Below are 17,644 nucleotides of genomic sequence, written 5' to 3'. Positions count from 1 at the left end.
AACGACTTTAACGCGTAATATCGTCATCGGTCTCTCTCGGTGTGTGTGCATATAAGTCTCCGCGACCTAACCGTACGGGTTAGTGTGTGTATGCGGTGCGTTTCCGCCCGTCGTTCTCCGGTCGACGACAAAATCCTGCAGCACAACCCTATCCGGCTTTCGGACATTTTTTTTTCTTCCTCCGTTTACCGCGCTAATGTCTTTTTTTTTACTTCCTTACCCACACCCGTCCTTCATCTCCTCTCCGCGCCGCGCCATACATGCCGCGCCGCTATTTCCGTCGATTACCCCTTATTGCGCCGCGCCGAAGTTCGGCAGCGGCGCGACCGCCGTCGTCGTCTATCGCCGCGCCACGTCGACCGTAGTAATGAGCCAAGTCATCCGTCTCGCGACGTGTCGTGGGCGAAGGCGCAGAGGAGAGGGTCCTGGCACGAAAACGGTCTCTCTGTCGCACCTCGCCACACCCCCCCCCCTTCCCCCTCACGTACTCGAGGACCAGGGGAGCGAAGGGGCAACAAAGGATCGACGATAACGCACACGAATTGTGCGAGCATTAAAACATTGAACACCATCGCTTGTCTCCTAGTATTTTTTTAATTTTTTTTTTTTTTTTACCACTACGTTCGCCTATTCTGGTGTTTGTGTGTTCCGTTGACAGGCCAACCCGTCCCTCATCCCTCGCCACCCACCATCGCGCACGGATCTAGGAATGGAAACGGAGGGGTTTAGGTTTACGTGGTAAAAAAAAACCTGAATGCGATAAACATCAAGTCTTTCAAATAAACGCTTTGATGTGTATCTGTAATACGTGTGTATAAATGAAATCACTGTCGGTAATGTGCTTAAAATTATTTTTTCAGTATTAGGGTGGATATGGTAAGGGTCGATCGTCTGTCTATAGTAATTTATCGCCATTGTTACCCATAATATATATCGTAAATAAACCAGTTATAATGGCAATATTACCGGATACCTGTTGACTAACACATAGCAACTAGAAATTTACTAAGGGCAACTAGTAATTTTTCCATTTTTTTTGGTATGTACTTAATAAAATAAAAGCTTGACTACAGATTTTTGTGAAAATTGTGTATGCTATAACCCAATTCTACCTTCGGTCTAGTTTTCAGACCTTTAACTCTAAAAAAGTGAAATAACGATGTAGTTACCAGGTTTGTGATATTACTTTGGTTTGTCTTGGTATAGGTAGTCTAGGTACTAAGTCTAAAAAATATTTCATTCAAATTTGTAACTAATTCGTCTATTTTAATAAAAGTTATAGAGTGCCATAATTTTAAAATGTTTGGGTGTTTTTCTCGATTTTGAAGGAGAAGTGGTAAACTTTTTAAATTTTTAGTCCAAATAAGTACCCTTTAGGTAGGATTTCTGAGCTATAGATTTGCAGCATGAAAAAATCGGTTCTGCGGTTTAGAAAATATCTTGGACCCAAACCCAAAATTTAAAATAAAACACATCATTATAAAAACAATACATTCTCAGCTCTCTTAGCAAAAGCTAAAATACATATTCTAATATATTATACTATAAATATAATTAAATATAACAATACAATTTAAGTGCATAAGGGTGGGGCTTCAACTCACCTAGCCCCTCCCTGCGTCCCCACGGTACTTGCCCCCGGTAATACGCTAGCTCCGTTAAACGTAAAAAAGTTTTTTCGGCCCAGCGAAAATATTAATTTTAAACTTTCTATAGAATATTATATTATATATAGGCTGCGGAAGAGGGTAGAAAAAAAACCATTAAACTAGCAAAACAATAAAGGTAAAAATAAAAAAAAAAACTCCAAACGATATAATATTATATATCATTATTTTATAGCGCTTCAAATAGACCTCTATAGATACGTAGTAACATAATATTTTACGATTTGTAGGATTACTTTTTTTTAGCTCGCACCAATTTTATAACTACATATTTTTTTTATTTAAATCGGATCATTATACCGGCTCGGCGATAATTATTATAATATTATTTTCCAGTACTTTAGAGGATATTTAAAAATGTATTTTACACGGGGTCGGGGATATGTATGAAACCGTAATATATTATTATGCGTGTATGTAATATGCGAGCTTTAATTGAATGCATTATAAATTCAGTGATTAATCGTCGTTTAACGCGCGATGGCGGTTTGCTGTTATTTCGTTATACACTTTCCGTTCGGTCGATTAACGTTCGCGCAATAACTTTTCATATATTATTCCAACGAGATATGGAAATGTTATAAATTATTCAATCATACACGTCGGCTCTTCATTTTTCTAGATTAATTGTTTTCCAAACATATACAACCACTATGCCTACTGTTGCTGGTCGCTAAAGCGTTGTTATGCTATGTCAATAACAGTGTAATATAGTCTTTATTGCGGAAATTCACAAAATATGTTTTAATTATTGTAACGTCAGTCGAATAACTCTGAAGCTGGGTTGCGGGCTGTGTATAGGTACACCGTCAATTATTTACCCGTATAAAAGCCAAAAATCCACAAATATAATAACTGTCATGCATCACGAACGCGTTATAAAGGCTATTAATTTAGTTATTGAAGCTATTGACGTTGAACATTTAATACTAAAAATGTACTCGCATTTTTCTATTTCTGCCAAAAGGAGAGAAACTTCATACACTAATTGTTGAAGTAGAACGGAAATAATTAATCAGACATGTTGGTAATTGGTGGTTATCACTTATCGTTACTTCCACGTGTAGATAGAATATCATGTAACTACTACCAAGCTTTGGTAAGTTATTGCCTAATAGACGGTAAGCTGAATTATCCAAGTCAAAAGTATAAATTTAGATTTACCCAATAAAAAGGTGATGCAAATATAAAATGTATACAAATATTTGTTAAAAGTCATAGTATATTATATTGGTTACATTTTTTAGAACACATGTCTGAAACAAATATAAAATAATTGTAAGTTCGGCGTTTCCAAGACTTATATAACATAATAATGTGCACAGTATTAGTGTTAAAATAAAAACATACCGACAAGATAATTAAAACACAAGATTCAGATGTTGTTTTATAATTCATTTTCAAGTATTTTCTTAATATAAATGCGATTATAACCGGTGCTTACGTGATGGGTTATCGAGCATCTAAAATTACTTTACTAACGACCTAAGTTGGAAAGCTACAGAATTGTCTTGAACGCCAAAAAACCGTCGTGGATTCCCCGGACATGTGTTGACATCAGATGAATGTGGAAAAAAAATAAGAAAAATTTAACTCACTCATTATATATTAGTTATTCTAACTTATTTAATAACTTTATAGCACGTAGGTACGCATAAAATATAAAAAACCTAATCAATTGTTTTGTTTACGACTACAGCCATGTTTTTTTTTTTAGATGTGACTAACGATTATTCATAAACGCGTACGGGAAAAATGATTGTGAAAAAAAAAACAATTTGCCTGTAACTATATGCGTATTTTTTATCTTTAAAACATCACATTAAAAAAAAAAATTAAAATTATAACAATGCGGGGTCAATGTTGACCCCGGCTTGAACTCTTAAAATAAATGTATATTTTATCAGGGTGAAACAAAAAAAAAAAAAAAAAAACACAATGAACGGAGTAGCTTTTATTGCCCATTGGGTTTTAGTTGTTTTTGAGCACTTATGATGTATAATATTATAGGTATTTATTAGTTTTGGAGACTCGAAGAGATGATATTTTATTATTACAGTGAAATGCAAAATACCGAAAGTTAGCACACTTGAGTGCTAATTTATTATAACCGCGTTGATGATCCCTTATTTTCTTTCATTAAATATTTTATTATAAACTCTGTAGATTTAAATCAAAAGTTTGTTTCCTCAAAATAATTTAATGTGATACAGTTTTGTGTTTGTTATTGTTTGTAAGGCTATTTCGAGTGAAATCCTCTAATATTCAGTAATCCCTTGATGTCAAAATATAACGCGTTTTGGTTCATAAATGGTTAATTATACAAAAGAACCGTTAAATTTGCAAAACTAAAAAATCTAAGATCTAGTCCTTACACTTTTTTAATAAAGTCGCAGTACTGTTATGAATAAAAAAGCGTTATAAAAATATATTTTTACAAAAACGATCAGAACATTAGGGTGGATTAAAAACTAATATATTATTCTCAAATTGTCTTCATAAAAAAAAAAAGAATCTTAATTTGAAATGCTTTCGATAAATGTTTCTGAATATTTCTTCTTAGATGTTTATTGGAAATTTTATTTGTTAAAGTTTTTCTTATAAAATAACTGTGCATTTTTATATAATAAAAAATGGACTGAATCGAATTGAAACATATTTCCGAGAATATTACTTTTTAATTATCATCAACGCAGGTACGCGACGATAAGTAATTTACTTTTCATTATTTTATCAAATAAAATGCACAAAATTTAATATCGTCGAGTTTGTGTGAGTGTTTGAATTACAATTTCATTTACCAAGAATATAAATCCGTGATATTTCGAATTCAAACAGTCTTTACAAACGGTGAAAAACAAATAAAATCATAACATAACTAATCTAATAAACTAGTTTAAATTAAAATAATAATTATATCATGATGTTTTTTTTTTTGTCGTTTTTGATAACTTATTATTAATTACAATAGAAAATAGATGAGCAATAATTGTTTTGCTATTTTACAATGTAAAAAACCCTTTATAGATAAACTAGAATAATGCAATACGAGATTTTGATTTCAGTAAAATTAAATGTAATTGATTTTTTAAAATTTACCATAATAACTTGAAAAATACTGGACGTAATCAGGAACTGTACTTTTACAATATTCCTCCAAAATTTTTATTCAAAGCTCTATCATTTAAGTACTAAAAATGCCAGTGACTACATGGCAATACATGTAAATATATACATCTGCAACTTCTTCAAGTACAATACATAGTAGGTTTTAAACATTTCACGGAGCAGTATTTTTTCTATAGAACGATTGAAAGATTAAGTGGATAAACGTGTTCAGTAACGATTAAAAAATAAATGCGTTTTTTATTGCACGGTTAAAAGCGTAATAGTAAAATTCACATTACTTTAGATGCTATTACTACATCAATATGGCCAAGTATTAATATGGACAAGGGTATCGAATTTTTGTCTTGAACATTTAAAAAATATATAATAACACCTATATTATAACAATTAACACTTTATCTAATTAACCGTTCGATTGGATTAGAAAAAAAAGTTTCGAATAAAATATCTTTATTTTATTTAGTAATAATTATCAAAGAATGTATAAAGTATGTATAAGTATCACATTAAGAAAGTATTTTCTAACTATCGAATTAAATTATTTTTAATTTAGTCTTGTTGAGGGTAACTTTTTTATTTAGCTAAAACAATTTGTTAGTGAAAAAATTAAAACGTAGTTCGATATTTCATTAATTAAATCGCTTTAACGGCTTAGGCCATGCTTTGTGCGTTGGTGGTAATAATAATAATAAGTGATTATTTACACGGTCTTTAGTACGGCGATTAAGTTATTACATATTGTATTGAACAACTCATTATTATTTAATTGTATCGTATATTGTGTACTATGGTGTATGGTATGTTTTACCTATACACGAGGCGCCTAAAAGCAATTTTTGCAAATGTTCACAGACAACAAACAATTTCTTTAGATGAGCGATTTTGAAACCAACCAAGATTTTCCCAACGTAGTTTGAGTTAGTTTTAATCTTTATTCGATATTCAATAATAGTTTTACATACCACGTAATACAGTATGGTCAATGGCCACTGAAAAGACACATTTTCAAAATACCTTTTAAGCTGGTTTTTGAACTAGGCGCCTCACATAAAATAATAATTTCAATGCAATTCGATTAAACCGCATTAATATTCGAGAGACCCGACGGTTGCACGGTGGCACGCATCTCTGCAAGTCGTTGATTTACGGTTGGACGTCACGTTTTTCCTTTATTTCGGAAAACTACCGGTGTCTGTGCATATCTGTGCATATCTATAATGTTTACAATTTGACCTCGGCGTCGTTTTGTGTTGAGATGTTTCCCGTTCAAGTAGCTCGCCGGTTTAAGTCCGGAGCGTATCCGTTTGATTGGATTTTCTTTTTGCCACACGTAGAATTTTTTTGTTCTTTTTACCTTACCTCATCGCATAGCGTTTATATGAGATACACATACATAGATACATACAACCGCTGCGGTGTACTTTGTCGGCGTTCTCGAATTGGAATTCTGCGTATATCCAATGCCAAACGACGTGGAAACCTACTAGGTATTTCTTTTGCGAATTTTACTTACGACGAAAATGGCAAAAAAAAAAAAAAAAAAAATGATCGTGTACTCGCCGAACCTTTGTGAATTCCTCGTGGTCGTCGAAACAATTTGCTGGTGACATAACCAGGGCCGGATTTAAGAAAGGGGGTCCGTGGGTCGGGGCCCTCGCAAAGTAATTACGTTCCCTACTTAGCGTTAAGTCTTGGCGCAAAATGTTTAAATTCATTTTTTCTTAAAGTTGTTCCATCTGCCGCCAAACAAAAGTCATTAGCCAATCGATTGAAAAATATCAATGTCGACAGAACTTCTGTTAAACGGCGATCCACGCAATTATTCTTAAAATCTAAAATAGATAACCTATCATCTTTTATCGCTGACTTCCAAAAACATATAGTCAATACACAAATATACAGTATTATTACATTTTACACAGCCGTTCAAACAAAAACGACACAAAGTGACATTTCTGAAGTTTAAAAAAAAAAGCAAAACAATTGACAATTAGAAACTAAATGCGTTTTTATGCACACGGCACATACGTACTTTTTGTGCCAGTTTATTATTTACAAAATAAATGATTGTAGAAATGATACAACCCTTAATTCGATCATGGACGTAACGAATCAAAAAAACATTCCGGCACAAATATATAGTAATCGATTAGTCGATAAATTCATTCGATTGTGTGAAAAAAATAGCTAAGCAAATTGGTTACGGCCGATTTGGGAATTTCGATGGTAATTATTAATTAAAATCCGGTTAGGGTTAACATAATATAAAGCTGATGGTGGAAATTCAGTGTATGTTCTGCCTCGCCCGTGTTAATCAATAGCGGCTTCTTTACGAGCAAATAATATAGGTTGAACAAAATTTTACATTTTGTCTGTCAGCGTATGTGTAATAATTAATAATTAATAACCAGTCGACATTATTGGTTATCATAACTTTTAACTTCGACCGAGAAGATGTTGTTCTTACAACGATGTATTTTTATTTTTGTGTCCGAACCCACAATATCTCTTAAGCCGTTGGACCGATTTTTTCTTGTAACAAGCCCATGTATCAGAGAAATCGTACTTAAAAGGAACATTGACAAAAATGTAAAAAGTTCACCTCTTGCCCTTGAAAATCCAGAAAACGTCCAAATAAATGGGACAGATTTTTCAACTTAAAATTACGGCTCTCTATAACTTTTTGAAAAATAGTCCAATACATACAAAAATCCTATACAGTTAACAATTAAGAAACTATCGAAATTTGTTGACTCAAAGTCTGAAAGGTAAATCTAGCGTGGCTTTATGAAGTATAAAATGTTTTCAGAAATCAGAAGTCTCACTTTTTAAAGTGAAACTCCACCCCCTCCAAAAAAACACAATTTCAATCAATAAGTTATATAAAATGTAATATATAGTTAAAATTTAATTTAGGGCAAGTTTTTTTTTTTAAATTTCTGTTTACAATAAAATTATAAAGGTTCAAATCGACCAGTCAGAATGTTGATTTATTTTTACCGTTTCTACAGCTTCTCATTAAAACGTTGTTTAAAAGTGATTTTGTTTATAGTAATTCCTAAAGACCTGTGACCTCTTTGATCCCAATAAGCCTCGACCACACTTTTTTGTTACCGTTATTGTGTTGCTGTGTGACGTGGTACATGTTTTATTTTTATACAATAATATTCGATCAAGTTAATTAATTAGTTTTTTGTTTTTACTAAATTTTCCTTTCTTTTTAATTCGATTTACCAGAAAGTTTTTTGGCGCAGTTTTGGAGATTTATGAACTATATTATTTTACTTTAAGGTGTATTTCGTTATTGAACGGATTACATAGACCACACACGCGTTTATATATAAATAGTGTTTCGCGCCAGGAAATCACATGTAATATGATTCACGAGTGTCAAAAGTATTCGTGTCTGTGCGTTTATCACTTTGTCCGCCACCGCACTGGAACGTTGCATTTTAAACGGAGAGAGCAGATTTTTGATGCTATAAATAATTAGCCAGTCAACACACCCAGGCGGGCTGACTAATCGTATTATTATGATATTATAGTGTGACAAACCGAAAATGATTTATTCGACGATTGTACAAAAGAACAAACCAAAATAGTGCGGGAAACTCAATAGCTTTCCGCCTATAAAGGTGTAAAATATTAGTGTGGACATTTTTTTTTTTTTTTTACAAAAATTACACAGGCTGCTTTTATTGTAAGACTTTAAACAATTTGTTCGAAAACCTCGACAAGTTGACGTTTTTACACAACGGTTTTTTTTATTTTTATATTAAACGCGTGATCCGTTTTCAAAGTTCGCGCGTGTGTGCTCTTAAGTAGGTACAACGGGACGTGTCACGATCGAGAATTATTAATTATTATTAGGGTCGACCCCGATGTCAACGATTATCGCCGATCGGAAAAGCCGAGACCGTCATCGTTCGTCCCGGAATTACATTATTCATTACCATAAAACGGTTGTCGGCCCACGACCACCACAGTATTTGTCATCCGTGATCCGAGCAAGGGCCTACAATACGTCCTTTGGCAATGGCTGTATTTATTGTGGGAAAACTTAAACGACTCCAGGAAAATGAGACTTTTTATTTAAAAAAAAAAAAAAGAAAATGTTTTTGCTTCGTCGTTTCCTTTCATTCTCGTGACGCCGAATCGCATCAGCCACCATGTATTTATTTTGGATTCTTGTTACTCTAAGTTTTAACTATTACCTATAAGTATTTGGACTTTGAATATTTTTTTTCTAGCCCCCCATTCTTAGATCCACCCTTGTCCCAAGTAGATGGTTTTTGCCCGAACACGCATGCACAAAGGGTAGTGTTTAAATTCTTCGCTTAATTGTCATTCAACCGGAATCCCAGAAAACACAGTCGACTACCTATATTATTATTGCTGTGTTTACAACGGCCGAGCCGGGACAACGACACGCCCGGGATTCGTGGTTGCCAATTACTTGTACGATGGCACCGAAAATATATAATAACAACGAAATTGAGCTGCACTTTACGATCGTTTCGTTCACACGGATAGTCGACAGCGTGACTGGGAATTAAACGAGAGGAAAGTTTAAATTTTCATAACTATTATGAGATCGCAAAAAAAAAAAAACAAACACAAAACAGAATCATCCGATTTTCACTGAATGAATAATTTTCGAAACTTGAGTATTTTTGTCTACTACAACGCGAGATTCCATCGGTGATTTACCGCGATAAAAAGAAAATGCCATTAATAATAGGATTGTGAGATTCAATGGCAATATAATATTATTAGAGCAGTATATTTATTGTAATGCGTTTTTTTTTTCAATAAAAGTGAGCCACGCATTACAGGTTGCCAAGGCGACATACATATATATATATATAGTATGTATAGTAGAAATATTTAACGAGTTTCTTGTTTGAGATTTTCTGCCGTCGATCTTAGTACTACGAACTATCGGGTTCAATTTCTATTTATTACCGAAAAATAAACGGCGTCCCCCATCATATTATACAAGTTCTGCTAATTTGAGAAGGGGAGACAACGAGAGTAAAAATGGAATTTAGAAAACAAATTTGTTTACAAATGGAAAAATATAGAAATTTAAAAAAAAAACCACTTAACGGCCAGAAAGTAGTAAGAAAAAACAATTTTAAAGTTTTTAAATCTCTTTTAATGTCTGCAAACAGTTAAGGAGATGCAAGTAAATTCCGAGTGTGTCTGTTCCATAAGTTATAAAGACATGACAAGATAGAAGGAAAACAAACATTTAAAACACCCTTGACCACAATGAACCACAACATCATTTTGTACCTTGTTTTGTATACTTCATCATTTTTTTATGAACGGTTTATGGGGGTTATGTGTTGGGTGGCATTCCTGTATAGTTTTTTTTAGTACGTTACGATAATTTGCTTTTACCTATTAATGTGTTTACGTTGTGGTGCTTACAGGGACATGATACAATTATTGTGGAGGAACGGCGAATGTCGAGCGGCATAAAGATCAGCCAGGCCACTGCAACTGCTGTAGCATGATGTACGTGATGTTGCTGATGTTATCCGTTTGGCCGGTTGCAGCACTGTCAGGTAACCAACAATAATATGATAGTCGGTATTTTCTTTGGATACTGATACAAAATGCTATTACATTCGGATTCAATTGCACCGCAATAATGTCGGTAACAAAGCAAATTCGAATTCCATCTTGTGACTATACGGAAAGGTTTTGAACGTGTCCAATATCGCAGTAAAGCTACACAGTATCTTTTTGGTCGAGACCCAGTATCTTTCTTGCCCCAGACGCATTCCTCGAGTTCAACATCTAAATACCAGATGTACCAACGTGCATAATATAATGTATGCGATTTTCTACTTGAAATACAACAATGTCTCGATAGAATTCCTAAAAGTTCCCCGGGTAAATAATCGAGTTATACATGTAAACTCAATATGATGTATCCCATATAATTTATTTTTTACTACATACCGGTATGTATTGTACTACAGCCACGGACTGTGGTGGGTGAATAAATAATGTTATTGTTATTCTATTGTTTAGAGAATATTATGTACTTGTATACACAATAGACGGCATGTTTGGTATGTTCGGTATTAAGAACTCCAAAAAGCAATAATAAAATAATAATAATTATTATAGCAAGAGTGAACCGTCCCGTAAACGAGAATGAAAATTCCAATGAGATTAAAAGGAGAATATTAAGAAGACGTACCAATGGATCATAGTTATAATATATTCAATGGTGTAACGCGAGTAAAAGTCTTTGACCATTAAAAAACGTTCTTAATTATTGAAGTTCAAACTGAAAATCATATAATAACATATATCGAAGCAGTCGAAGCCTAGGTTAACGTTATTTGAAGAATTCATTGAATTACGTATTAAATTATATAATTATATTATTTGAGATGTCCACACAATATAGCTTACTCAAAAAGTTAGAATTTTTCGCAATTTTTCAAAGCATAAACAACAATAGTTGATGTGTCGCAGACAAAATTAGTTTTGGTGAATTCAGTTTGTGTTTTAAGCCGTCTTTATGAAATATTGTAGACCCTACTGAACTTCGAGTAAATTATACTTTATTTGATATTGTTATTGTGCCAAAAAGGCAGTGTTGAAAAGGTTCTAAAATGTTTTTTTGTCTTGATCTAGAATAATGTTTAAATGACTGAATTCTAAAACCTTATATCGAAGATAGGTAAAAATTGACTCTTTCAATAATGCGCATACTCTTTTAAGAGCACAACCGATTTTTCCAGTTTCAAAATTGCATTTTTTAGAAATGTTATAAAATGTCTTGATAAATATTGTTTTTTTATTTTTCATCGTTCACAGATTTGTGCCGAATGATAGTTTTCTTGATTGTGATTTCATCATTTTCTGACACAACACTTCCAAGAAACAAAATATGTACACTTCGATGCCATCGTTTTGACTTTTTGTTTTATATGTAGTTTCAACTTTCAAGTACACTTTTACACATATTTTCATCGCTGCCTACACGTGTCCACTCTTGTTGTCGGGCAACCCTATCGGTTTTCAGTTGAGTATTTACAACACTTCACACTCGAATAGCGGATAGGCCCTTAACTTCGGTTTGATTAAAGGACTCGGTCGAGTGATAGTTGTACATTAGCACGTGGCGTTATTATCCAGGTCAACAGCAATAGACGAGGAACAATACAGTAGCTGCTTACAACGCCATTAATAATTTGTCATCAAATAAAATAGATTTATCTCACTATAAACGGGTTTATTTGTCTTGATTGTTCCCTTATTAGTGTTCACTGTATTTTGTCGCGGATAATAGGCGAACCGAACAAGCGTGTGATAAAGTTGAGGTTATGTCATCTAGGTAATGTTTAAACTTTTAAGGTGAATCATTACGTCCAGTGTGTTTACCGCTTTATCGAATGGTGTACTATCGTTATGTACAAGTTTTGAACGCTTGTTTCTGTTTCCTGTTATGTACTTACTAATAAATTACAAAGTATGGTAACGAGGAATGTGTTATGAACCTCGTTGGCGTTTGATGTTTACAAACTATACATCCATAAATTTTGATAATATCGAAACCTTAGGGTGAATCGAGATTAAAACCCTATTCACACGTTAGTAGCTTGTTATCACTTGCATACTAGCCCCTTGAATTACAAAAAGTATACTAGTTTAATAAAATGGCGAGTACACGGTTTTTTTTATATTTGTTAAAAGAAATGTTTGATTTATTCGGCTTCTTTTTATAGTTTATATACTTAGTATGATTGATAATTATGCCTAGTATATTTTCTAGTGTATGGTACATAACATTATGGTGTGAATAGATATAAGTCGTAATCGTGGTATGCTATATAAACGCAATACAATACCCGAGTATTATCGTGTGAAATAAGAGCTTAATTATATTTTAGTGCAAGAAAAACGAATTAGATATTTACCGAACAAAACCGAAAATGTGAGAGACGTATATAGTAATTGCGTGTCACATATTAAATCCTTCGGGCTATTGCTGCGATTACAAAGGGTATTTTTTTTTTCTTATATTGGACAAATCCGTCAGCTCTGTCGTTACACAGTCTGAAAATCTTTCCCTTCGGCTAAACTCTACTTGGTCACCGTCCGGAAATAAACCGATCATTTGCCCTTTTGAACTAAAAGGCTAGCGAATGTTACTCGCCTAATGGTTCTCAAAGTCATAGCACAAATGGTAAAAGCGGCACAGGGACAACATTAGTATAAACTCAGACGAGTTTATATTGAATTAATTGTACACATGAAAAAAAAAAAAAGAAAGAACACTCGAGAAACGTGTAATTTTGTTTTTCAAAATTCTAATATTATTATTTCTATAATTTACAGTAATCACGGCAAGTCTTGACACTAATAATTTGTTTGGACTAAAGACAATCGAATTCAGTTTTGTTTAATTTCATTTTTACAATTGCACGTGTTTCAATTTTTTGTGATTTAGCAACGGTGAAATTAGTACGCCGGAACTCCATTCCTCAACACTCCTCTTTGTAATTCTTGATCATAACCTATGCCAATTGGTTTTCCTTGTGTGGTTTCCAAGCTATTAGTCCTGTTTACAGATGCAAACACACTTTTTTAGAACGTATGTATCTGCCTGATGTAATTAAAAAATCAAAAATTATAATTAATTAAATGCGAAATGAAGTAAGATAATAATTTTTAAATCAACCTCGTTCCTCGAGAGCAGTAAATAATTGTACAAAATATAAAAACAAAGACTTACAGTCAAACAGTAATACGATTTTAATAATAGTTCAAACAAAATAGTACAATGTAATAATTATATAATTTTAATAAAACACAAATGTTACACAGGTTACATAATTTATCTATTCATTTGTAATCCGGGTGTGAAAAGACCGTCCAACTGTTGGCCAACACCTGGCCAACATATTATAGGGAACATCTGGAGTGTTTCCCTGGTAATAAAGTATATTATGTATACATTTACTCGCTCTGTGTGTATGTGTGTTGCAATCGCCGATGCCATTTCGGTGCCATAACCACAGCAGGGTCCGTAGGACCCTTTAGCCGAAAAACTATTCCTGTTCGACTAATCGGGCGTTTTCCGTACACATTTATAACTATTATTATTATGTTACTCCGTTATATGTACTATAAAAACGTGAAACGGCATCGGTAAATTATTACTGTACCCGAAGTTCAGTACAATACCCATTTACCCACCTATATTTTTTACACGATACCATTCAAGACTGGGAAATTCAATTTTCAGTTACCAAAGTTAAAACTTTAATGTGAACTTGATGAATTCGATTTATCCAGATTGTCCTAGATTTTAGAATAATTATGCATCTAAGCTTGGGTCCAAAAGCTATGGGTCAATCTAAATATTGGCAATTATTATTACCAATAGGATTTTGAGTTGATTTCGTATGAAACTAAAAAACTTTTTAAAATTTTGTTAATTCTATTTTTCTACATAATATATATGTAGGGTGTTTTAAGTTGGAGACTCGTTGTTGACCAAAAATTGACAACAACATGTTTTTTAATCATTGAGTACAGATAATATACACTTTAAAATTTTTAATCATACAAATTTTAGTACAATTCAGTTATTGCGATAATCAAGATAAGTTTGCGGATTGAGTTTTTTTTATTTAAATAATAACCGCTGCTCAATTAAAAAGTTTTAATAATCTTAGCATAAAATATCGTACAATTTTTCAAATACTTTCATTTCATAAAGTATTATGAGGTAAGATAGGGCAGTTTTTTTTAAACATAAAACAGACGGAAGATTTAAGTGTTAAAATATGAAGGTAACAATAATAACGTTGCAAAGTTTTCCAGAAAAAATATTAATATAATAAAAAGAAATAAAAAATATTAAAAACTTTTCAATTAAATTTCAGTTTTTCATTTGGACGATCTTCCTGTTTCTTTATGATAAGTATACGACTATCATGTTTGATATTTTCGAGAAAAAAAATATTATTTTACGAACTCGACAATCGATATAGCGTTCTTTTTATTTCCATTTTTATAATCTATTCAAATATTCGCGCACAAGAAGAATTATTGACAGAATACAATTTTTATGCAATGATTAATGATTTGCCATACTGATTAAAGTCTTTCATTCATTCACGTTAATTTTTTTTTTTATACCAATTTTTAAATACCTATCCGTTTTTGAAATTAAAAAATAATCAAAATTGTAATACATATTGTTTATTTTCAACATCTCAACCATGCATCGTTTAGATTTGTCGGTATATATGATTAAAATAATGTATAAATACTGCACAAAAAAAAAAAGGTAAAATAGAGAATTTTCTGTTAACTGCAGATTAGAATACAAGTGTTTTGGTAAAATTAACAGTGTTTTTTACTTAAGTTCTGAACGCATTTTTATCTCGTTACTTATTGCCAATTTTTTTTGTCATACAAGTTCGATTAATAAAAATACTTACAAATACTTATTACCCGAACAAATATATTTCAAACTCTATAAACGGATTTTTTTTTTTTAAGTTAGTTCACCAACCGGTCATTTAATATTATTTGCCCGGGATCAACCTAGTTTTAGTTGTTAACAATTCAGTGTGTACCAAAAGTTTGCACTTCAATCGACGTGGATAGGTTAACCGGTAACTCTTCTCCCCGAAATCCAAAGTTCATCAATTTACTTTTTTGCCTACCATTCTCGGCGTTGAGCACTTTTTCCGCTGAAACGGTAAACGCGGAAAAACTCGCACCACGTCAAACCATAAATCTTTAAGAGCTGGCTTTGCAGTAATTCTATACACAGTTTTTACCTTGGAGACGGTATTTCCAAAACGAGCTTCGTACAACACTATTACCAGTGGTCAAATACGAATTATTTTAACACAGTCGTGAGTTATATTAAATACATTCAGTCATTCAGAGTTGAGCGAAATGGAATTAATAAACGAATACAAATATAAACAAATCACATTTTTTTAGTGGTTAATTTGAACAATTTATTCAAATAAAAAATTATCCTAATAATATCCAAATGCAAAACATAAAAATAATGTTCTGAATTATTTTCGAGTTACAGATATATAATTTTTATGGAAAACTTACGTTAATTGAACGTTGTTCCTTAAATATTATCTTTTAATCCCGTGAAAGCATTAACAACATGTTTCATTTCTTTATGGATTATAGTGCAAATATTATAGTAACCGCATGGAAATTGCAAACATAACCGTTAACGTAATCGACTTAAAATTAACGTGGACGTTCGTGTCGATAATTTGTGTTAATTCACAATTAATATAGTCCATTTTTCGCACATATATTTCCACTAAATTTTGTGAGATTTTAGGCCAGTTTGCATTTCATTACTTCCACCGCGGCGGAGAGGACTTAAGCTAATGACGGGTACTGCTGTTACTATTTACACGGAATTATATTTTATTTAAGGGTGAAATTAAATGTCTAACCAAACCGTATGTGTATTATAATAATTGTATACACAGCGTCTTAACAAAGCAGTTTTGTATTTAATTGTAGCGCGTGTGTACCTACATAATATTATTATATATTATACTATTGTGTTTGTTTGGCACACTGTACGTTTATAAATATTTTTGTATAGACACGCACCGGCGTTCGCCAACAATGTCAAAAAGTGTGTTTTATTTAAACTGTGTATTTTTTTATTTTTATACCATTTGTTTCGCCCAAACCTACTCGGTTTTAATTATTTCAGACAAATGCGTTTAAAAAAAAAAAAAAAAGCAAAGCTGGCTTAATTTTATTATATTGATCCGTCGGAAATACCGCCAGCGCCGTCGAGTACGGTATTATAATATAGACCGCCGGTTTAAAATTGAAGTTTTACCGTTAACGTCAAATTACCTAGAAGGGGAACACACAATGAGGGCCGCTGATTCCCTGACTCAAAAAGGACAATAGGAAATACAATAGGTTTTTTTTTCGGATCAGCGACGCGGCTTAGAATACATTTTCGAGTGCCAAACTCGAGTAAAATCGCCTTTTACTGACATATTTTGGCTAAAAACTTATTGGGGGTACCCACATCACGCCGTAATGGTTTTCCGATGAATATGTCAAATAAATTCCAACATCGTTAACTCAAATCCACGTGTAGAGTACTAATAACTGCAGCATGGCAATGTACAAGCAATTTTATTGAATAACATATAAACTTGAAAATAAAATTAATCAAGTAACCACGGTTGGTTTTAGCAAGTCTTAAGAGGGCGTCACACCGGTGATTTTCAGTGGTAAAAACATGTTTAAGCAGACTGAAAATAACTCGCTTGATTTTGGTTTTAGAGTAAAAGCACCCATTATAAAATTAAAAGAGAACAATATTCCGAAGAACAAAACGGTGCGTTTATTAAAAAAAAAAAATAATTTTTTGAAAAGTTACAGTCATTTAAAAATGTTAAAATAGTCGTTATTTCTAATCTATGTATTGAGCGTTATACTTGGAATAACGAAAAAAACGCACCGTCTTGCCTTCCGGAATATTGTTCTCTTTTAATTTTATAATGGGTGCTCTTACTCTAAAACCAAAATAAAGCGAGTTATTTTCAGTCTGCTTAAACATGTAGAGATGAAAAAACATTTTTAAATCGCTTTCAAGGATGCGGTGATAGTCCAAATAATAAATTAACTACCAAAATAGAGTCCTAGTTATTGAACTAATAATTACACATCACAGTTTAACCTTTAAATTAAGATTTTATAAAAAATTGCCTATACTTTACTCCTTAAAAATGGGTGGTGCGACGCCCTCTTAAATTTAAACAGTAAATTTAATAACAAACCAATTCTTGGCA

The 17,644-nt window shown here is 32.5% G+C and overlaps 1 protein-coding gene across 5 annotated transcripts in view; it reads left to right on the top strand.

The window, feature by feature from the left end:
- Window positions 1-17,644, top strand: part of LOC126841905 (uncharacterized) — a 158,185-nt gene that overhangs the window by 105,673 nt on the left and 34,868 nt on the right. For all 5 annotated transcript variants that reach the window (XM_050578681.1, XM_050578679.1, XM_050578678.1 and 2 more), the window contains one exon: window positions 10,235-10,369. In XM_050578681.1, coding sequence (XP_050434638.1) covers window positions 10,315-10,369 — 55 coding nt within the window. In that variant the 5' untranslated portion in view covers window positions 10,235-10,314. The remainder of the gene's footprint in view (window positions 1-10,234; window positions 10,370-17,644) is intronic.

The sequence above is a fragment of the Adelges cooleyi genome, unplaced genomic scaffold (assembly GCF_023614345.1).
Source record: "Adelges cooleyi isolate 19-005CV unplaced genomic scaffold, UGA_ACOO_1.1 ACOO_flye_CR_arks_rails_tigmint_CR_PRNA_41, whole genome shotgun sequence".
Taxonomy (NCBI): domain Eukaryota; kingdom Metazoa; phylum Arthropoda; class Insecta; order Hemiptera; family Adelgidae; genus Adelges; species Adelges cooleyi.
This window is presented reverse-complemented; position numbering and strand designations above follow the sequence as displayed.